Source organism: Brassica napus, chromosome C7, assembly GCF_020379485.1.
Source record: "Brassica napus cultivar Da-Ae chromosome C7, Da-Ae, whole genome shotgun sequence".
In the NCBI taxonomy this organism is placed as follows: domain Eukaryota; kingdom Viridiplantae; phylum Streptophyta; class Magnoliopsida; order Brassicales; family Brassicaceae; genus Brassica; species Brassica napus.
The window spans coordinates 38,305,866-38,329,779 of NC_063450.1; the positions used below are offsets into that span (position 1 = coordinate 38,305,866).

At 35.4% G+C, this 23,914-nt stretch overlaps 2 protein-coding genes across 6 annotated transcripts; one reads left to right on the top strand and one right to left on the bottom strand.

Moving 5' to 3' along the window:
• The first annotated feature begins 1,712 nt into the window (after positions 1 to 1,712).
• On the top strand, positions 1,713 to 4,898 carry LOC106425238 (1,8-cineole synthase 1, chloroplastic-like). Its single transcript, XM_048762804.1, has 7 exons — positions 1,713 to 1,957; positions 2,441 to 2,717; positions 2,793 to 3,177; positions 3,269 to 3,487; positions 3,861 to 3,999; positions 4,105 to 4,356; positions 4,532 to 4,898. Exons 1-7 carry the CDS (start codon positions 1,757 to 1,759, stop codon positions 4,826 to 4,828), a joined length of 1,770 nt encoding a protein of 589 aa, XP_048618761.1. The 5' UTR covers positions 1,713 to 1,756; the 3' UTR covers positions 4,829 to 4,898.
• A 174-nt stretch (positions 4,899 to 5,072) lies between these two features.
• Positions 5,073 to 8,600, bottom strand: LOC106425234 (beta-glucosidase 3). Of its 5 annotated transcripts, none has more exons than XM_013865955.3 (13): positions 8,360 to 8,600; positions 8,176 to 8,239; positions 7,517 to 7,566; positions 7,363 to 7,438; positions 7,215 to 7,286; positions 7,045 to 7,132; positions 6,714 to 6,963; positions 6,536 to 6,651; positions 5,957 to 6,177; positions 5,821 to 5,846; positions 5,658 to 5,745; positions 5,481 to 5,565; positions 5,073 to 5,401 (listed from the first exon to the last, which is right to left on the bottom strand). In XM_013865955.3, the coding sequence occupies exons 1-13, from the start codon at positions 8,483 to 8,485 to the stop codon at positions 5,167 to 5,169; spliced, it is 1,497 nt and encodes a 498-aa protein (XP_013721409.2). In that variant the 5' UTR covers positions 8,486 to 8,600; the 3' UTR covers positions 5,073 to 5,166. The 5 variants fall into 5 exon arrangements, with proteins under 5 accessions (XP_013721409.2, XP_048618762.1, XP_048618763.1 ...); XM_048762805.1 differs by having other exon boundaries at positions 8,176 to 8,261; positions 8,360 to 8,520; XM_048762806.1 differs by having other exon boundaries at positions 7,380 to 7,438; positions 8,360 to 8,488.
• Positions 8,601 to 23,914: the final 15,314 nt, after the last annotated feature.

Sequence of the window (23,914 nt, forward strand, 5' to 3'; positions counted from 1 at the left end):
AAATAGGTAACGGGCGGCCTGGTCAAAGTCAACAGAAAAATCAACGACCAAACCTAAAACCGGCCGATCAACGGTCAAACCAGTCAAACCGGTCAACCCAGCCAAGCTGGACAAGATAAGTTAACCATGCCAAAATCAATTCGAACCAACCGGTTAGCTCAAACCAAAACAAAATCGATTTAAACCGGTTACCGAGTCACCGAGTTGACTCACCGGGTTGACTCGGCCGAGTTGACCGAATCACCGGCCATGTTTTGTAGCCTAACATGCATGAGATGGTTGATATCTATCACGACACATTGATATGATATTTAATAGCATATTCGAAGGTTAACATCATTTTTTCTTCAAAATGAGATAAATTTAAAATAAAATTGTGTTCTACTCCAATTCTAATAATTATTTTTATCAACTAATAATTCTTTTTATTTTAAAATTTTTACAAATTTCCCATAAATAATGCTATTTAACTTTATCTTTATTATACATAAAATTAGTTTTTAAAATAATCTAAAATCTCTTATATATTAATTGGGAAGCATTACAACATGTTTTGGTAGCCAAGTGTCAACACTAAAATGATTTTTAGAATCGTTAGACAAAAAAGTTGGTCCATCTAAATATAGATTATACTTTTTATTAAACTAACTATCAAATTAATTAGTAGTGTACAAAAGAATATTTTTCATTATTTCCTTAACTAAAAGCTACGAAATTACCTAATATGATATATATATATATATATATATATGACAATTAATGATTACGAGTAATACATATTTGATAACAATTAATGTATCCTCCTTCCTTTTTGTTTAATTTTATATTATTAAAAGAAATTAAACAATCACGTTAACCATATAATAAAAAAAATTAGATTTTTTCTTATATGTTATATTTTGAATTTTTTAAAACGACTATAAATTACTGAAAATGGTAAAAGTCTCACACTGAAAATTTTGTGATCAATGGTTTAACTTTTTTTGTCCAACCAAGATACAAATGATCATAAATCGTATGAATATGAAGTCTAATTTAATAGATATTCATATCTTTTATATATATATATATATATATATATATATCATTTAAATTAAATTATATACCATGTAAATACATAAATATGTTAGATCTCAAAAATTGCATTGAAAAATTATTGAGATCTTAATACGTAATTATTTTACGGAAATGAAGATTAGAAAAGAAAGATGAAGGCATAGTGATTCAAGCAAATTGTATACATATTTGTATATATAATGTTAAAGAATTGTTTGAGCAAAATTTGGTTACATAATCCTATTTTCGTTTTCCCGAGAGAGAATGCTTTCGACTATCTCCATTGAAGATCCGAAAAAAAGACTTTGTGTTTAGTTCATCCATTTGAATTCATATTGAGCTTAGCATAATATAGAAAACTGGCTAAATAAAATTGAATGTGAAATTATATTAAGTTTTAATTTATGTAAAATCAATTATGACGAGGTAAACAAAAAAGCAAACTCAAATTTTAAATAACTACCACCATCAAATTACTAAATAAAAACAACAAAAAATATTATTTAATATTATGTGGCTGATAATTAGATTTAGAACTATATGCATTAGATGATTCATTTTGGCACCGCATATTTGCAAAAGAAATTCCCGATAAGGAAAAGTAGATTAATAGTACAGTACTATTACCTAACTGATCCGTTATATAAACATGTGTTGCCCAGTGTATTCAGACACCAAGTAGAGATAATCTTATAATTGAATGGCTACTTTCTGTATGTCCTCGCCTCCTATTTATATAAATGCATTCACCTCTAATGTTCGTCTTCGTCGTTTCGCATGCAAATCAATGACCAAAATGAAGTCGGATGATGTTTCTGTTGACCTCTGTCGACGCTCCGGTAATTACCAACCTTCTCCTTGGGACCATCATTCACTCCTCGCGATCACGAACAAATATGCGGTAATACTATTTTAATCATTTTCTTGTGTACTATGTTCATTATTTTGACAACAATTTTTTCGACAGCAAATTTATAGTTTAATTTCTGTCAGTTTCCATAAGTACTTTTTTTTAGAAGAAAAAAATGTTGTTTAAAAAAAAATATTTTATACATTTTTATTAATAAAAATTGATAAGTTATAAATCAAAAGAAATAGTTAAATCTATCGAATTACTAATAGTTTAAGATTACTGAGAATTATTAATTATAAAATAATATATTTTATAATCAAAATTTAATGTATTTTTAATATGCGTGAACCATCAAAATCCATTAAATTTGAATCAGTTGGAACTAATATTTAGTATTTGAAAAAAAAAATATCAACCCGGATTATATGGTGATAATTCTTTATATTTTATGTTAACTTTTCACTTATTCTCTTATAGAGTTATATAGCAGTGTTAAAGCCTTATTGACTAGACACATTATGATGAATACAGAATGAAAAGGAAGTGATAACTAGAGATGTGTTAAAGAAGAAAATGAAGAAGATACTTGATGTTGAGCTGAAAACCAGTCTTGAGCAATTAGAGCTCATCGATGATCTGCAAAAACTTGGGATTTCACACCATTTTGAGCTAGAAATAAAGGACATTTTAACGGATTTGCATCATAAAAATGAAAAACATTTATGGAATTGTGACAAGGAGGAAGATCTACATGCCACTGCACTCGAATTCCGACTTCTTAGACAACATGGTTTTGAGATCTCAGAAGGTTAGTATCTTCATAAGTCAAACTTCATTATATGTAAAGTTTAGAATTATTTGATGACGCCATCGGTTGTTTCAGATGTATTTGATGTGATCGTCAACAAAATAGAAAGTGTTACGTTCAAGAGTGATGATATAAAAAGTATCATCACTTTATACGAAGCGTCGTACCTGTCCTCAAAGTCGGATACTAAACTTTATAAAGTCATCAGACCTTTTGCGACAGAAAAACTAAGAGAATATGTTAATAGTGATCGTAATAATGAAACTTACAAGACACGTGAGAAGGCGATCCATGCTTTAGAAATGCCGTACCATTGGAGAATGAGACGGCTGGAGACAAGATGGTACATAGATGCATACGAAAAGAAACATGACATGAATCTTGCCTTGATGGAACTCGCCAAAATTGATTTCAATATCGTACAAGCTTCTCACCAAGAAGAACTCAAATACGTTTCCAGGTAATAGACTAAAAGAAGCAGTACATAGTATTTTTTAATATATCACAACGATATTTACTCTTTCTAATCATCTTCTTTTAATGATACGAAGCTGGTGGAAGGAGGCATGTTTAAGTAATCAACTTCCCTTTGTAAGAGATGGAATAGTCGAGAATTACTTTTGGAACGTTGGAATAATATATGAACCTCAATTTGGATATACACGACGATTCATGACTATAATTAGTGCACTTATAATAACCATTGACGACATCTACGATATTTATGGCACTCTTGAAGAACTTGAACTCTTCACTGCCATGGTTGATAAGTAAGGACTCTACTATCTAACCAAATTTCTCAGTTTTCTTGGTAGGTCGTAATAATTAGAACTAATTATACATTAGTGATTGAATTATATGTCTACTTAATATATAACAAATTATTACTTTATAAAAAACTATTGTTGCCACTGTTATTTGAAATATTTTTAAACTAAAACAGGTTCGCTCGCAAATTTTGAGTAGACATTTATGAATTCGCCTTTTTATTATAATATAATATTTTAGAGATATAGTCAAAAATATATTTTTGAAATAGAAGTTACAAAAACAATGATATGTTGATTAAAGAACTTGATATTTTATTTTTCAAGGTTTTGTTTACAAAAGCGTTATTGTACCAACAAATCGTATATATTGTAGTTGGAACGTAAATGGTCTTGATGAGCTCCCCGAGTACATGAGGCTGTGTTTTCTTGTCTTGTACAATGAAATCAATGGCATTGGATGTGATATTCTCAAACATAAAAATATCAACGTCATTCCTTTTCTCAAAAAATCAGTAAGTTTTAATATTTATATATAATTAAATAAAATTTTTTTGTCAACATATATATTGAAATAATTAATCATTACTTTCTTACACTTTCTTTTTGTTAAAAATTAGTGGACAGATTTATGTAAAGCATATCTAGTGGAAGCAAAATGGTACAAAAGAGGTTACAAACCAAGCTTGGAAGAATACATGCAAAATGCTTGGATATCAACATCGGTTCCAGCGATGTTAATCCACTTTTACTGCGTTTTCTCTGACCAAATCTCAATTCAAATATTGGAATCTTTGTCTGAACACCGACAAAATGTCGTCCGATGCTCCGCCACCGTCCTCCGTCTAGCTAATGATCTTGCAACTTCGCCGGTAAATATCGTATCTTATAAGAATATTAGACCATGATTAACCCAGGGTTTATGTTTATTAACTTCCGATAAGAACCCCATCCTAAGAACTCCGAGTTAATCATGCTCTTAGACGATAAGAAAATATTTTCTAAAAATTGATAATATGACGAGTTAGTGAGTTCATTAAACTGTAGGATGAATTGGCGAGAGGAGACGTGCTCAAATCGGTCCAATGTTACATGCATGAGACAGGAGCATCTGAGGAAGAGGCACGTGGTCACGTGCAGCAGATGATCAGCGACACTTGGAACGAAATGAATTACGAAGCAAAAATTGCATTACTCCCTCGAGGTTTTGTGGAGGCCACAGTGAACCTGGCACGCATGTCGCAGTGCATATATCAACACGGTGATGGTCATGGACGTCCAGACAAAGCCAAGACTGTTGAGCGTGTCATGTCCTTGTTTGTTAGTCCAGTCCCGTTGGATTAACTTAAAACATAATTAAATTTACATTTTAAACCAGTCAAAAGCATATATACAAAATCAGTAGATAAGGTGATACACTCTAAGGCTTATTCAAGCAACACAATTCCATCCAAGTTTAAACTTTAGACCAATGCAAATCATAAGGTCCATTTTATGATAATGCAACCTTTTAATTTCAAATCTTTATAATGATATTCCAAGGAAGCTTATAGTTGTTACAATGGACCTACTAGGTAAACGCATGTGCTGTTTTCAAATGTGGATGCTTTATTATGCGATTTTACTATATTTATTGAATAACGGAACTAGATTCATAAGAATACATCATCAATGCAACATTACTAGTAGGGAGAAGAAAAGTTGCTTTGCAATTGCGCGATGCCTTGTGAACCAAGAAAGGTGGTGTTGTCCTTGAGAACAGCAGAGTACCAATGAGCAGAGAGCTTTGGAGTTCTCTTGCGGTGAGGATCGCTGAAATTCACGAAGTACAATCCAAAACTATACTCGTATCCGCTTAGTAATTCATATAGATCCATAAAGGACCATACGAAGTAGCCTCTCGTGTCTGATCCGTTCCTACAAGTAGTAATATGTATTTTCTTCCATTATTACATTAACAACAGAAGACAGGATGCAACTAGAAAAGTCCACTTACGTAATGGAGTTGAGCACAGCACCAATATAAGCATGTAAGAACTCAATTCTTGGTGTGTCCTGCAAATTTTGCTTCATCGGTGTACCTACATTCGTTTGAATTGGCAAAGGAATTGAGAAAACGACGACAAAACAATAGATAGGTCAGATAAATTCAGAGAGAGAGAGAGAGAGAGACCATTCTCGAGAATGTAGACAGGAGGATTGCCATAGCTCTCCTTTATATACTCCAGGACAGCTTCCATAGCCCATGGAACAATAGCATACTTGTCCAAACAAAACAAGAAACAGCTAAGAAAGATGGATTGAGAACACTTGAGTATTTAAAAATTAGTACTTACGTGGAAAGATGTATAGTTCCCAATGACTGTCCTCCCGAGCAGTAAAACAAAGAAGAGAAGATTTAGCCAAATATAAAAAAATTGAGGTAAAAGAGCGATTATTTTGTTTATTGTTTCTTTAAAGACAGTTTCCTACCTTTCATAGATATGCCCATGTCTGTGAAGAAACCGGGGTCTCTTTGGGACTTGACGTGTGTGACAGAAGTCACAGAAGCTGCAAGATAGTGAATGACTCCTACAAAGTCAGAAGAGCCTTTAACTAATGCTGATTCTTCTTCTGTGAAAACTGGTAGTCTTGATCCAACGATTCTTTTCATTTCATCGGGATAGTCTCCATATGTAAGAGGCCCAAGCATCCTGTAATTTAAAGAAAAGACTACCTATTACTGATTTTTTAAAAATGTAATTTCAGGTGCTTTTACTTATATTAACAAACATGTATTAAACATTTATTATAAATGTCTTATTTTTTGTAATGACCAGTTTCATTAATTTTATATCAATAGTAGTTTAATAAAGACAATAATTTTTTTTGAAATTTTCAGTTTATATTTTCAACTAATAAAAAAAAATATAAAATCATTTTTGTGAAACAATTAAATTCTAAAACATCTAAGCATGCTTTATCATCGTTTTAGCTTAAATAGAACCTTGGGTCTATTTGTTTTCGATTTCAAAAAGAAAAGCTTTTTGGAACCTTTGGTGTCTGACTCACCATCCGAATATGAAAGCTTTAGCTCTTTGAACTGCGATCTCATCATTCGTGGAGCTTGTAGAAGGAGTAAACCCTATCGTAAATACGCTAAAGCCTACGGAACCTCCCTGTATATCCTGAGAAATACTCACACGGTCGCGAGAGGGTTATCCAAAAGATATATAATGAATTAATATACCTTGTACTTTTGCTTATATAGTCTTGAAGCAGAGGCGTGCGCAAGAAGCAAGTTATGGCCTACGATATATGGTTCAGTCGAAGAGTTCCCTGACGAGCATTTACTTCGTGAGGAGCAATGACCAGGCGGTAACAAACCATCACTGTAGCCTCCGATAGTGTATATATTAGCCTCGTTGATCGTGGTCCAGAATTTGACATGGTTCCCAAACTCTCTGAAGCAAACATCTGCGTAATCAGTAAAGTCTTCGCTGCAAAGATAGCAAATAACATCAAATAATTTTTTTTATAGAAATATGTATAAAAAATTATGATTTTTTGTTAAAGCCTACATGCTTTTTCGGTTGAGCCATCCTCCATATTCATTCTCGAGATACTGAGGATGATCGTAGTGGTAGAGTGTAACATGTGGTTGAATCCCTGTAGTAACTTTATTTAAGTCCTGTTCGTAGAAACAAAAATAATACTAATTGAGTTTCCAAATATGGTCTTCAAGTCTCACCATGGTTTACAAGTAGTTCGATGAAGTTCTTGTAAAACTGCAGACCCTTTGGGTTAACAGGACCTCTTCCATCTAAATTGAAAGAAATCATAGCAATTCAAGAAACTTCATCCCTTCAAAGTAAAAGAAAAAAGAAAAAAGGACTTGCTCGGTATAAGCCTAGACCAAGAGATGGAGAATCGGTAGGCATCTAATCCAGTTTCCACCATTAGCTGCACATCTTCCTGCAACCATTTCATGTCATCATAAGCTAATATTTAACACTGGGGAACAAAAATATTCAAAGAAAGTGAAAGGAGAACCTTGTACTTGTGATACCCATCAGATGTTATGTCTCCATTATCTTGGTTATCTGTCAAATTAAAGACAAATTTTCTTTATGTTTTTCCCTTTTAGAATTGATAATACTAAAGCCTCATATGTAAGAAGAGCATCAGCAACTCTCAACACAAGTTTTCCCCATAATATAATATTAGTTTAGTTTGTCTTTATGATAAAGTTTTAAATTAAAAAAAACAGACCAGTAAAAAGCTGACAACACTCAAAAAATCTCTAAAACAAAATGTGTGTATTCTCGTATTTTTCCTTCTTTTACTGCTCTCCTTCATCTTTTTTCATTATCTTATTATGTTTATGGAAAGAGCTTGTGTTGAGAACACAACCATTTCTTAACACAAACCATTGTTGATGCTCTGAGAAAGTTAAAGAACATCTTCAGTGCAGGTCTCAACTAATTTTTAAAAATAAAATAACTTAACAAAAAAAAAAAAGGAAAGAGCCAAAAAAATCTTAAGAAATTCTCTGTCATTAAGAAAAAGAAAAGAAATTCTCTGTCCAAGACTCCAGATTAGTTCTATCTTTGTATTTAAAATTTAATAACAAAATTGTTATATTACTTAGGTAAGAGACCCTAGGAACTCCCCATTAATCATGATCTAATATATTAGAAAGAAAAGCTTACGAGAGTGAACAAAAGTGTCCCATACACTTGGCTTTCTACCGTCTTCATCAACAGCTCCTTCCCACTTTAAAAAAACAGCACACATACTTGACAAAAAAAATACTCAAAAAATAAACAAACAAAATGAAATGTGGATTTGGACTTGGAAGAGTCATGTAAGTTGAAAAATGAATTAGCTGAGAACCTGATAAGCAGAAGCGCCTGCACCGAACGAGAAGCCCTTTGGGAAATCTTTTCTGCTGTAAACATTGCCGCATCCCCCAGACGACGCCAAAGCCAGAAAAATGGTAACCATCAAAATCTTATTCATTTTTCTCTTCTCTGTTTTTTCTCGGCTCCATGGTTCGTGGAGGTAATTATAGAGGCTCTCACTAGTCACTACCTACCCCTTAGTGTTGTGTGTGTGAAGAAAAATCGAACAAGTGTCTATATCTGTGTGGACTTCTTTTAATAAGGGTTATAGTAAACATTAACTATCCCTATTGCATTTCTCTTTTGGAAAAACTAACGGTAGTTATGCGAATCATACACAACCACATAATTACAAATTTGAATAAAACAATGCATCAAAAACTATATGATACATATGAGAATATTTCTGAATTATTATATGTTATAGTGTTAAAACGAAAACATTATTCTGATAGCTAAGAGAATGTGCCGGATTCAGAATCCAGTAACATTTGATGAAAATCTATTAACCAAAATTTTAAAACGAACCATAAAATGCATACAAAAAATTATGTAAATCAAACATCTAAATGCAACCGTTATACAATCAAAACGTTTTTAAAATAAATATGTAGATCAACATCTAAATGCAATGTTATACAATCAAGACGTTATTTAACTATAATTATCAGATGTTGATATGTTAGCAAAATAACACATAATAATTTACAGATATTGTCAATATGAATCATATAATTTGTGTAGTTTTTGATACTAATTTAATCTAGATATTGAACTATGCGGTAGTATAGGCATGGACGTTCGGGGGGCCATCGGTTTCGGTTCGGTTGATTCGAATTTTTGGTATTACGTTCATAAGTTCCGTTCGGATTTTACTAATTATCGGGTCGGGTTCGGTTTGGTTCTTTCCGGATTCGGTTTGGATTAGATTGTAACCAATGTTTAAAATCGTCCAAACAAATACTTTTTAAACCTCAAAATTTTGACAAAAAGAAAATTAAAATATAGAAATGCGACTGATACAAACACACTTTTTCCTCTCTTTTGATTATCGTCGGCGGTTCCGGCCGCCGGTTTTTATTGCTTTCGTTCTTTGTTTCTACGGTATATAAATGATTTGTATTCTATCACTACTTACGTTTGGAATCATCTTCAAACGACATCATCATCCACTCATTCGCCGTCGTTGTTCTCCTCAATCATCCCGACAAACACCTTTTGGGACGGTTATGATCATTGGGTTATTTTCACTATGTTTATTTCCGGGATTAGAGAGGCGTTTCTCGGATCAATCTCGTCGAATTGGATGCTTTAATATCTCCACTTAGGAGCATGATTATCTAGCAAATCCCTTTGGTTTTGTCGGCGTTTTTCTGGCAACAAATCTCCATGGTTTTGTTGGCGACATCCCCGAGCAGTTACTGCACGATGTATATCTTTCTCCAATCAATCCTGGAGAGTCACAATCATTCCTTAAGCCATCTTGGCCGGGAGACTATGACAACACCATCATCATGCAACTGATGTCATCAGATTCAGTTATGGCCTCTAGGGTACAGTGGAGAGATCGTATGCACAAGAAAATTGTGATTCCAGAGATGAACCTTTGTGTGATAGGGTTATTTCCGTCATTGGATTATTGTCAATCCAAAGTTCAGCGATGGTTCATCAATGCAAGCAACAAGGATATTTATTTGGTCCGGGTGGGGGATTTGATACACTCGTTGGAAATAATTTTCAGGTCTGTTTGATGGTTATTTGTCTCTGGCTGAAGATTATCACTTTCCAGAGATACAGAGGATATCATCAAGGGGATTTGGATGGAAGTCACTGGAAATTAAATGGTTAAGGTATCGGCATCGCAAGGATAGTATTATGGAGACTACTATTATACCAAGAACACGGATACTGACTAATTGGTACCGTGTTGACTTTCTTCTTTTTTTATAAACCCTAGCGGCTGATCCGGTCAGCTTCGGGAGGAACACACTTAGTGCTACATAGTGGACTGGTTACCACACTGCATGAATCCGACTAATGCTTGAGGGTGAACTGATCATCTGTTACGATTCACCATGTAAACCATTTGGGCCCAAGCCCAAGCCAAAGCCCAGACTGACCAAATAATGATAATTTAGTTCCCATGGGGAATCGAACCCAAGACCGATGTGGATACACATCAAGCCCCAAAAGATTGCCACTAGACTACCACCACTTGGTTTTGTGTTGACCTTTCAAAGCATGTTCCGGATGCAATGGGTTTTTACTATACGATTTGGGCAAAACATAAAATGCCAAAATGGCATATCAATCGTATTAGAGTGAGAGGAATTTTAAAGAAGGAAAATAACAGAGCATATGTTCTGTTAGCGTGTAAGGCTTACTGCAAAAGAAATCAACGTCAGTCTTCACTTCTACAAATGATTTGTCTTCAACACATATCGCATATATCTGCTTATGTAATAATTTGTATTCCACTGTTTTGTAAACGATTCCATAACTTTATTTGTATTTCAATATATCAATAAGATCATATTAGATGTTAAAAAAAAGAAAAATTAAAATATAGAATGTATTCACAAATCTAATTAATAAATTAGATAAACTATTTAAATTAACTAAAATGTATTCAAAATAACAAATAAAACAAACTGCAACAATATTTTGAATACTCTAAAATATCTAAACCACCTTAACATATATAAAAACATTAACATATTTAACTTATTTTGAATATCTTCGGATCCTAATTTGGATTCGATTTGGTTCGGGTTATAACCAAACCCCCAAATACTAAGTTCATAAGTCTCTTTCGGATATTTTTGTATAACAGTTCGGATCCGGTTTCGGTTTTTCCGGTTCGGATTTAGGTAGGTACTTTTGGTTGGGGTAAAAACGCCTAGGCCTATGGTAGTATCTCATTTCGTAGTTGGTAATTATTATTTTTTCACGAGATAAAGGAAGCAATGTATTGATCAAAAAAAAAAAAAAAAGGAAGCAATGTATATTGCGTAGGGTGTATTTGATTAGAGATTGTAATTTTTTAGCCCATATGTTGCCCAAAAGTTTTCCTACTTGGTTGCGTTCTTAGTTTCGATCTGATGTAATTCTTTTGCAACCTCTTTTATTTGGTTTCACTCTGTTGTTCTTGAACTTTCCTTTGTTTTGTTCTACGGCTCAAATACCGCAAAGTAGTGTGTATTTTTCAAAAAAAGAGTAATTTATTCATGGAGCGTCTTTCTGACATCTAGCCAGTAGCCACCACTTATACAGCGTTTTATGTAAATTTCGCTTTGAATAAAACAAATCATTAAAATGACTACGCTTTTTTTGCTTACTGAGCTTGTTGTTTGTCACAAGTCCCGAGTAAGCACAGAACTCTTGGATCAAAAAATGAATAAAACACGGCAAAATACTTATAAAATAGGCACTTCTTATATAACTCTTAAATAGATGTGTTATACTCTATCCGTTTTCGAAAGTATTCACGTATATTAAAAATTTAATAAATGTTTATAATTTAATTTATTTTTTATTTTATTATACATTTTCCAATAACTTTCCACCAATAATATTTAATCAATTCAAATATTTTCAATTAATGTTTCTTAAAAGTATAAAAAAATACCTTAACAATATTGAAAATATATCTTTGTGGAACAAAAAAAAATCTAAAAAATTTCACTTTCGGAAACAGAGAGAGTATGTGTTTTGTGCGGTTCTTAGAATTCTTCTATATTTTCCCAAAATAATGATTCAATTTTAGTAGCTGGTTTTTAAATATAAATTTTAAAATAATTTGTAATTGACTTTTAACCTTATCACAAATAAACAATCAAAACTAAATTTAATGTATAGTTTTGTATTTAGTCATATTTTTTTAATTCTTATGTTTAATACTAATTTTATTTTTGTATTTTAAATTTTGAAAATAATTTTTAGTTTTTAGTTTTATTTTATATTATTTCTTTTTGTTATTTAAGGATTAGCTAATAAAAATATATATAAACTTATTTCAAATAATTTTAGTGGTTACAATTATGGAAAATAAATGAAATAATGTATATATATATTTGAATTTTTATTTTAAATTAATTTTAATATTTAAACTTAAAAATAAAAAAATATTATGATATTATCAGTAAACAAACACTTTTAGTGTTTAATTGTACATAATATATTTATTTTACTTATTTTCTTTTATCAAAACCGCACTATTTTTATCAAATCACTATTTTTTTTTAATCAAAATCGCACTTATAACGCAAAATGCTCACTGCACCGCATACCTTTTATTTTACCAAATCCGTCGTTACCATTCGGACCCTTATAATTTTATTTTTGATTATTTCATGACAAAATGAGACGGAAAAAGATAATCATATAAGGGGTCAATTATAATAATGATATGTCATATTTGAAAAAATGACATTTTTGTAAGGAAATTGTTTATCCTATCAAACATATTTTCAAAAATAGGGTATGGATTAAATATTTTTGTTAACAAAATCTTGTGTTAATTTTTCTAATATGCGCGATATTTACTAAAACTCAACTGTATACTATAAAATATTTCTTGGAAGTTATAATTATGTATTTATTAAAAAGTATACATATATAATGGAACACGTTTACTTGACGTACATTTTCCTTCATTAGTTTTGTTTTCCTTTTGTTAAAGTCATTTATATTAATTCATTTCCTATCAGATCTTTGTATTTTCTTTTCTTTGTGTTTGACCGGAAAAATCTTTATTTATTTTGTTAAATACAGCTTATCTTTATTAGAATTTTAATTTGTTCCGACTACAAATGATTGAGAGAATCATCCATCATTTTTTGCTAAAAGATAACAACAAAAAAGCTAAGCAAGAATGATGGATGATTCTCTCTATCAATAAAAAGGTGAAAACGAATTTAAAACAAAATTTAAACAGTCGATAATTTTTTCACAAATAAAATCTGGGCAACTGAAAATTAGTCACATAGAATTTTGACACTGAGAGCCAACCCTCACGCACGAAAAAATAAAATTAATCTTGATTGTATCTTCTAGCCTTGTACAAACTACTATTATAAAAGATGACAAACTTATGAATAAGCTGAAATTAAGGATCAGAAATGATATCAAGAAGACTTCTCCAAGATAGAGGTGTGGTAGAATACTCTTCTCGCCCGAGAAGGAGGATTGAAAAAAAAAACAACATCCGGTAAACCTACCGGTAAAAAACTATGCCAATAAATGAAGAACACTATATGCAGATAAAAATTTGGTAAATAGAAAATCTTTAAACATCTGACATAAAAAACAAATCCACAAGACATAATATGTGATAGACTTCGGTGAACCCACCGGAAGTCCCTTCGCCATATTTGAAACTTGCATCAGCCACGCTGCCCACATGAAGAGGAGTAGTCTCCCACTGAGATTGGTGAATGAGGATAAAATGGAGCATGAGGTGGGACTGAGGCACTTGCCGAAAGTGTAAAGGAGCCTATTAAATTGTGAATACTTGAAGCATGAGATTTTAGGAGACTGAGAGAGAAGTTTCCTCAGAGAAAATATATCCTCGTCCGCTTGAAATAGTGAGGTAACAACGCTTGAAGGTAATGATATATCTGAAGGGTTCTTCACCAGAGGATGACTGGTCTAAAGCTGGGTGAGCTATCTAATCAATGCCGGTTAAATCAGGATCTGGACAAATACGACTGAGTGGATTGGCTTTGGGATCGACTTACAGAATGCCATCATCAGAGGGAACAAAGAGTTGTTTGTTATATCCATAAGAGGACAATGATAGCAAATAGTGGATTTCAAAAAGATTCTTGGGGTATTATGTGAGACAGATTCAGATCCATAAGCTTGAACTTGATCTACAGAGATTATCAGAGCCACATTGCAAACGAAGGTTTCACCATCGGAAAAGAGATATTAGGAAGACCAATTCGCTCACATAGCCAGAGTTGGCATATTCTTCAATATCACAAAAAACGGTTTACAAGACATGAAAAAAGATAGAAAGAATGAACTAATAGATTTGAAAGGAAGGAGAGGCGACGCCGACGACCAGAAGCATCATTGGCGTTAGAAAATAAGAAATGATGTAATGTGAGATAACATCATTTTGAAATGTTTTATTTAAAAAAAATAGATATGAGATAACAATGTTTTATTTTATAAACTAGAAAATGCTATATATAGATCTTTGTTTAATGGTAAAGTTTATCATTAAAATAATAATAAAAATGTAATGCTCCGTGACCGCCCACGGTTAAGTTCGGCCCATGGCCTCCATTTCGTACGACGGGCCGTACGTTAGTTTTTGGAGCCGCAAAAGTCTTCTTCACTGGTCCTACAATCGCAACATAATATTTCCCCGTGATTTGGCCTCATCTGAACGGTATCGTGTATCACTTTCTCATAAGTCACCGTCCTTTCACTATTTCAGCCAAAACACACTTAACTTTTATATAAATGGATGTGTGACAGAAAAAATAACTGCACTTTGATAACACAGGTAGCCCAATCAATTCTATTAAACCATTTCATATACCACAAACCGGGACGTTACAATTCGCACCACTTGGAAAATGAATCAAAATCCTCAGGTCCCGCATCGCTCGACCCACCGCGGGGCGGGTTAAACTTTTTCTGATGCGGGGGGGGAGGGGGGGGGGGTGCGGGTCACAGATTTTAGACGCGGGCGGATGTGGGTCAACATATTTAAATCCACGGATATGTGCCAACCCGCAAAATTCAAATTTTTTTAAGAAAATTAAAATTAAATGAATCTAAATTTTAATTATAAATAATAAATAATATATCAATATATTAATTAAAATTATTTGTTTGTTTTTTAATAAAATATTTATTTACTTTTCAATATATAATTTTCATAATTTAAAAAAAAATAACTAACAATAGAAATTTAATATTTTTGACTTTAGTTTTTTTGATCTGCGGGTCCCGTGGATTACCCGCTAACTCAAGCGGGGCGGATGCAGATATACTAAATCTTATTTACGGGTCATGCAGGTCAATTTTTTCTTGAAAAAGAAAACCGCCAACCCGCCGCAGGGCGGATCCGACCTGCTTCCCAGCACTACGCACCACAACAGGTCTCAAGATGCCTCTCGGGTCAGAACCGAGATGGCTAACTAACTCTGATACCAAATTGAAATGCCCAACCGCCCACGGCTACTGGCTTTCCACATCCGCTCACTCGGTCCATGGGCCCATTCATGAGACGGTTGATGCGTTAATTTTTTGGAACTTTGAAAGTCCTGTTACTGATCCCTCAATCACCACGTAACATTTCTATGTGTTTCGTCTCTCTTCCACAGTATCGAAAAGTATTTCCCTATAGGTTACCCATCTTTTTATTATTCCAGTTTAAACACACTTAATTTTGAAGTTCTAAATAGATGTGTGACGAAAAAATAAGTGCACTTTGATGACATATATAGTCAAATCGATTCTTTTAAACTACAAACCGGGGATGTTACAAAATTACAGTTCCGAAATTGCGTTTTGGTTGTAACGATTTCTCGTTTCTTTGGGTTACGGTTCTATAAAGAAACGCAAACTTGATTTTGGTACCCATTTAATATACCAGTACTGGAGTCTATGTATTAGACAACGCAAACTTGATTTGTACCATTTAGAATAGAGTAGTACTGGACTCAATAAATTCCACGTTGTTCTGCATCTAACCAGAAAAGTACCGCTTAAATGTTAGTGCTTGGTAGGGCCTATCATTAGAAAATTTAAAATTGTAGGAGGCTCACTACAAACAAAGCCGAAGGGGCAGCCTAGCTAAAGAGATTAACGGTTGGAAGATTGGTGGCTGGAAGATTTTCTTGTCTGCATATCACAACAAGAAAACATAATCTTAACGAGGGCGGTTTTCCTCGCTAATTCGTCGTAAAAGAGGTTTTACGACGAATTAGCGAGGAAACGCGTTTGCTCGTTACACGTCTGTCGTAACACATATTTCCTCGCTAATTCGTCGTAACTTAGCGAGGAATATATTTCGTCGTAAAGACGAAGTAGCACGATTCGTCGTAAAGACCACGTCAATATTCCTCGTAAGGACGTCGCTATAATACCTCGTAAATACCTCGAAAATAGTTCCTCGTAACCTACACGTAAATACCTTGAAAGAGTTTCCTCGCAAAATACACGTAACAACCACGAAATGATTTCCTCGTAAAATGGTCGTAAACTTTTCTTCGTTATTTCCTCGTAAATGATTCCTCGTAAAATACTCGTTAAATGTTTCTCGTCATTTCCTCGTAAGGTTTCCACGTAAAGAGGTCGTACATTGGCTACGAATTTACTTTGTTTTTATTATTTTACAGAATTTAAAAATATAATTAAAAAATAATTAAAATTATTTAATTTAATAATAAATTAAAATTCAAAATAAAAATAAATCAATATGAAAATATTTTATATATAAATAAGTTTTGAATTTATATAATACAACAACCAAAAAAAAAACTAAGGGTCGTTCATCGCCCGGTAGAATTCATCACTCCTCCTCGTAACATCCGCCTCGTTATGTACGTCGGATGACTCGCCTTGAATGGGATGTTGTTGTCGCATGTTCCTCAACATGGATTCCCATTCCGGATTTGTGGCCGCAATAACGTCCAAGAAGCCCTCGACTCCACCCATACGAGATTTTGTCGCGGTCAACTCGTTACGCAGCTGAGCGGACTCTCTACGCAGCTCCGTGACTTCATCATCCCGTCGCTGACCATAAGACGATGTCGCTCTCGGAACATCGTTGACGGAACCAATACCCAACGTCCGTCCCTTTTTTTTAGGGACAACCTTAAAAACAAAAAATAAATATTGTAAGTAAAAATTTAAAGTTAAATTAAATGAATAATTAAAAATTAATTTTTTTGAAAATTTACCTCCTCGTAAATCTTATCCACTTCAAGTGTGGATAAGATGACGGGTAATCCGTCAGTAGACTGCTGGGTCAGCTGAGTCTGGCGGTCTTCAACCCGAGCAACTACGTCGTTGTAGATTTGCTCGGACTTGCCACCTACAAATACGCCCGCCTTGTTCTTGTGGGTCCTCTCGTAAAGTTCCATAAGAGACGGGAGATGTCCCGTCTCTTTGGCCTAAAAAACAGTTAAGAAAGTTAGAATAAATTAATATATGTATTAAAAAAATTATTTAATAAAATATTTAATTACCATTTCCAAACGGACACCGGCGTGGGGTTTTTGGCCCGTAGTGTGAAGCATCGGCCCGTTCCCGTGCTCATCGACCGTGTTACGGGAGTTAGAGCAAGCCTGGGCGATTCTAATGGAATCAGGAAGGCGCCAATAACGGATGAGGCCATCCCACACATCTGTGGTGAGCTCAGCGGGTTTGCCACGCTCATACCCCTTCACGATCCAGTCACCCTTCCAGTTGGAGACCGTGTCCAACAAGCGAACTTTCGCTTTCGCGTTAAACTTCTTCCTCACCCTCTCAGTGATCCCCAAGGCCCAATTATATTTTTGCTGTTGGAAAAAATAAATTAACAATTAGTTTTTTAGAAAGTATATATATAAATCATGAAAAAATTAAAATATATATAATTAATTAATAGAAACTTACAGCGTAAATTTTGAACCACGTCTTTCTGACGTAGTGAGGCGTCTTACTCCAGTTTGGATGTGTCATGGAGAAGTAACCCTTGATCGTGTCGGTTACGTCCGATGCAAGACATCCGTCAACCCCCCACCTGGAAAATACAAATTTAAAATATAAATTATTTTTAATGTTATAAAAGAAATTTAAACGAATTAAAAAAAATTAATGCAACATACCACAACGTTCCGTCTGGTCGGTCTGGGTCGATGACTGGTAAACCTTCTCTGCCTGGCAGACTGAGAATGTCTTCTACAGTGTACTGCGAGTAAGGAGCACTCGGAGGCACCATCAGATCAGGATGAATATCGGCGACCATCGGAGGTGCCATCGGAGGAGGCACAGGAGGAGACATCGGAGGAGGCACATGAGGAGCCAATGGTGCACTAGAAGAAGTAGACCCAGAGACTCTCTGAGTGTACTGAGTCTCGGGGACAGTCTCCTGGCCCGAAGAACTGGGAGCGGAAGAAGAGGCCGGGTCTAAACGACTACCCGGCTCACCGAAGATCTCTCTGTAATGGGCAGTAAGTCTTCCTTTTCGAACCTGGGAAAAAAATGAAATTTATAAAATTAACATCAACAATATATTTCCCAACATTATCCACCTAATCAACACTAAATAACATAAAATCCGCAAACCTATCTAAATTCCCTATACTAACCACCTAATCTATCCTAAACTAACCAAATTAGAGAGGAATCAGAGAGGCTTACCATTGCTACGAAATGGAGAGGAAGTAGAGAGGAAGTAGAGAGGAAGTAGAGAGGAAAGAAAGAGTGAGCGCTCGGGTGTATATATAAGATTACATATCGTCGCAAATTCGTCGTAAGTTTATGACGAAATAGCGAGCAGTTACAAAGGCCCATGTTTTTTTTTTACGAGGAAATTGCGAGGAATCACAAAGGCCCGTGTTTTTGTTTACGAGGTATTAACGACGATTTTGCCTACGTGGAATTAACGAGGCTTGCTTTCCTATAAATATACCCACAACTCTCATTCTCAAACCACACATAAACTCCCAAATCACACACCTATCTGAAATCACATTCCTCAGCAAAATCATATTCAAATTATAAATATTTGAAAAAATAGGAAAAGGATAAGATATTAGAATTCATGTGGGCGAGACTTACGTATTATAATTGCTTGAAGTCTTGCCACATGTTATTCTGGTATTTTGATCCTTTTCCCTTTTTTCTAGTTTTTACACTACGAGGTATTTACAACGATTTATGCTTACGTGGAATTAACGAGTTTTATGTTTAAATCTTTTTACGTGGTCTTTACGACGATTTCTGGTTACGTGGTCTTTACGACGATTTATGCTTACGTGGTATTTACGACGATTTCATCTTTCTTGGAATTAACGAGTGTTATGTTTAAATCCCTAGAATCCGAAACCCGAAACCCCATACCCGAAACCCCAAACCCCAATCCCCAAACCCGAAACCCGAAAGCCCAAACCCGAAACCCAAAACCCAAACCCCCATCTTTAATTTTCTACTTCATATATTCCAAACCCCATATTTAATTTTAAGTTTCGTCGTTATTCCTAAACCCCAACCCCCAAACCCGAAAGCCCAAACCCGAAACCCGAAACCCCAACCCCGAAACCCGAAACCCGAAACCTCATACCCGAAACCCGAAACCCCAACCCCCAAACCCGAAACCCGAAATCCCAAACCCGAAACCCGAAACCCAAACCCCCATCTTTAATTTTCTACTTCATATATTCCAAACCCCATATTTAATTTTAAGTTTCGTCGTTATTTTTAACGAGTGTTATGGTTAAATCCCTAGAACCCCAAACCCGAAACACGAAACCCGAAACCCGAAATCCAAAACCCGAAACCCCAACCCCGAACCCCTAAACCCGAAACCCCAAACTCGAAACCCGAAACCCCGAACCCCTAAACCCGAAACCCGAAACCAAAAACCCGAAACCCCAAACCCCAAACCCCAAACCCGAAACCCAAAACCCGAAACCCGAAACCCCAAACCCCATATTCCTTATTTTCTACTTCATATATTCCAAACCCCATCTTTATTTTTAGGTTTCGTCGTTATTTCCTCGTTGTCTTACGTTGTATTTACGACGATTTCATCCTACGTGGTTTTTACGACGAATTCATCGTACGTGGTATTTACGACGATTTTGTCCTACGTGAAATTAACGAGTCCCGCGTTCTGTATTTTTATATTTCCTCGTTATTTCCTCGTTGACCTACGAGTCCTTTACGACGATTTTTTGTTACGTGGAATTAACGAGTGTTATGTTTAAATCCCTTGAATCCGAAACCCCAAACCCCATATTCCTTATTTTCTACTTCATATACTCCAAACCCCATATTCCTTATTTTCTACTTCATATACTCCAAACCCCATCTTTATTTCCATTCCAAACCACAATTCCCACATTTGCTTATTCATAAAACAAACTCCCGGCATTACCTTATTCATAAAAAAAAACCCACATTATCTTATTCATAAAACAAACTCCCTCATCTTATTCATAAAACAAATACATCAATCGGATACATCGACATTCTCGTCATCACTAGAAACACCATCATTTTCATTAAACTCGTCTTCAACAGCTTCGTCTATGGCATCATCGGTAAGATCTTCGTACTCGTGACTATGCGGATCAATGAGAAGGATGTCATCAATTTCTTGTTCAGGTTCCTCAACTTCATTTATCTGTTCTTCTTGCAATGGTGGTTCTTCTCCACTGATGATTCGTCCTCGAGGTGTAACTTTGATCACTGCTAACCAATTTATACCTGAATCTCTCATCCGAGGGTATGGAAGGAAGCTAACTTGGTCTGCTTGTGAAGCTAAGATGAAAGGCTCGAATTTGTTGTACCTTCGTCCACCGTTGACATCAACTACACCGAATTTGTTAGACCGAACACCTCTGTTGACGACGGGGTCGAACCATTCACATTTGAAGAGGACGCATTTCAGCTTCAGTATCCCTGGAAATTCGACTTCAATAATCTCCGTCAAGATCCCGTAGAAATCTGTTTCCCCTTTCACACATATTCCATAGTTACTGGTCGCCCGCTGTCTACCATAGTCATATGTATGAAAAGTATAGCCTCGTGTGAAATACATCTGTGATGTGGTGACCTTTACAAGTGGAGATTGAATTACTTCGTGTAACCACTTAGGATAATCTGCATCGTCGTCGTCATAATCAACCTGCAAAAATAAAGAGAATGTTAATGAAATACAGATAATGTATGAAAAAAACGTTTTAGTTAATACCTGATTCCGCAACCACTTAATGAAGTGTTGATCTTTCCTTTTGTCTACGTCACTTGTGGATATACCAGGAAATGTTTCTTCGACTTGAGAAACAAATAGGCTGTAAAATCACATTTTATAGGAATGAATCTCTCGCAATTATACAATTAATTATACTTATATGTGTTTCGAAGTGTCAATATATGTTACCTTTCAAAATAACGCATCAATGGATCTTCGCAATTGAGTAGAATATAGGTGTGTGCACTATGAGCGTCTTCTTCACTCGACCACCAAACCTCTTTAGACTTCCCACCGAGTCGCCCAATCTGGCTAAAGATGTCTGGAACACCAGCAACTGCATATGTTGGCGCAACACCACCATCATCATATCTTCTTGGAGCTCTTCTCCGTGTACGTACTTTTGACGCAAAGTAGTACGATGTGAAGTGAGAAACTTCTTCCGTCAAACTTCCAGCAATTATAGAACCTTCAACTTTGGCGAGGTTCTTTGCTTTTCCCTTCAAATATTTCATGGCTCGCTCATACTGATACATCCATCCGTAATGTACAGGTCCACGAAGCAATGCCTCATATGGGAGGTGGACAGCTAGATGCTCCATGACGTCAAAAAATCCGGGAGGAAATATCTTCTCCAAGTTGCACAATAAGATGGGAATGTTCTCCTGAAGCTGTTCCACAACTTCTTCTTTAAGAGTGCGTGTGCTCAGATCCCTGAAAAATGCTCCAATGCCTTTTATATTCAAAAAAAAATTAAACACATTGTTAGTCATATATTATTTTGTAAATTATTGTGATATAATACACTACGTACCTGCAAGTGCTTCATGTACGTTTGTTGGAAGTAGCTCCGCAAATGCAAAGGGCAGTAGTCGTTGCATAAATACATGACAATCATGACTCTTCATCCCGGAGAACTTTTGACCCTTTTCAACACATCTAGAGAGATTCGAAACATACCCATCGGGGAACTTCACTTCTGATGCCACCCAGTTGAACAACACCGACTTTTTTCTGAAGATAATCTGAATATCGGAACGGGAACTTGTCCATTGCTTTTAATATGTAACTCGCTTCTTGAGCAAATATCCGGCAAGTCCAACCTCGATTTTATGTTGTCTTTTGTCTTCCCTGGGACATTCAATATTGTATTCATGATGTTCTCAAAGAAATTCTTCTCTATATGCATCACATCGAGGTTGTGGCGCAGAAGAAGATCCTTCCAATATGGCAACTCCCAAAATATACTCTTCTTGTGCCAGTTGTGATGAACACCGTAAGAATCTGGCATATTACGAGGGACATGCCAATTACCACCCCAACGAACTGTTTCGTTAGCTCCGTAGTAGTCGATTTGCGCTTCAATTTGTTCTCCAGTTAGATATGGAGGAGGAGTGTCTCTCACAACCCTTTTGTGCCTAAACAAATTCTTGTTTCTTCGGTAAGGATGGCCAATGGGAAGAAATCGACGGTGACAATCAAACCAACTTGTCTTCCTACCATTCTTCAGTTGAAACGCATCTGTCGTTCCATTACAATATGGACAAGCTAATCTCCCATGTGTAGTCCATCCAGACAACATCCCATAGGCAGGGAAATCACTTATGGTCCACAAAAGCATCGCTCGCATCGTAAAATTCGTCTTCGTTGAACAGTCATACGTCCTCACCCCTGTTGACCACAAATCCTTCAACTCTTTTATCAGTGGTTGTAGGAAAACATCCAGGGACCTTTTTGGATGGTTCGGACCAGGTATTAATATGGTCAAGAATAGTAACTCCCGTTGCATGCACATCTCCGGTGGCAGGTTGTATGGAGTAAGAAAGACTGGCCACAATGAATATTGTCTCCCTGACATTCCGAACGGACTAAATCCATCTGTGCATAATCCGAGATACACATTCCGGATATTGCTAGCGAAATCTGGATGTACTTTGTTGAAATGTTTCCAGGCTCTTGCATCTGATGGATGAGTCATCTCACCATCCGTCTGAGTATGCTCGGCATGCCATCTCATCTTTCCAGCAGTCTGCTCTGATTGATACAATCTTTTCAATCTGTCTGTAATTGGTAGGTACCACATCCTTTGGTACGGTACCCTATTACGTCCCCGTCCTTGCGGCTTGAATCGTGGCTTCTTGCAGAATCGACATTCTTCTAGCTTCTCATCATCTCCCCAATAGATCATGCAGTTGTCGATGCAAACATCTATCATCTCCGAAGGCAACCCAAGACTATAAACCAGTTTCTGAATCTCATAATAAGAATCAGCAGACACATTGTCTTCCGGCAAATACTCTTTAAACAAGTCCGCCCATTCGTTCATGCAACTTTCAGGTAGATTGTGATCAGTTTTAATATTCATCATTCTAGCAGCTAACGACAATTTAGAGAGACCTTCTCTACAACCACTGTAAAGTGGTTGATTCGCCGCGTTTAACATTTCGTAAAACTTTTTTGCATCTATATTAGGTTCTTCATCTTCATCATGAGCTACGAATGCATCAGCTACCATATCATGAACCCTATCATAATCTACCATCTCCTCCTGATGGTAACTATGTTCATTATGCAAATGATGATCAACCGGTTCTTTTTCCTGAAAATTGCTATTACTACTAC

Coding starts and splice junctions, on each gene's coding strand:
- LOC106425238 (XM_048762804.1), top strand. CDS start 1,757: ATGGCTACTTTCTGTATGTCCTCGCCTCCTATTTATATAAATGCATTC. Junction 4,000..4,104: donor TTCCTTTTCTCAAAAAATCA/GTAAGTTTTAAT, acceptor GTTAAAAATTAG/TGGACAGATTTATGTAAAGC. Junction 4,357..4,531: donor ATGATCTTGCAACTTCGCCG/GTAAATATCGTA, acceptor ATTAAACTGTAG/GATGAATTGGCGAGAGGAGA.
- LOC106425234 (XM_013865955.3), bottom strand. CDS start 8,485: ATGAATAAGATTTTGATGGTTACCATTTTTCTGGCTTTGGCGTCGTCT. Junction 5,566..5,657: donor TGTCTACATTCTCGAGAATG/GTCTCTCTCTCT, acceptor AAACGAATGTAG/GTACACCGATGAAGCAAAAT. Junction 5,402..5,480: donor GCTGTGCTCAACTCCATTAC/GTAAGTGGACTT, acceptor TACTACTTGTAG/GAACGGATCAGACACGAGAG.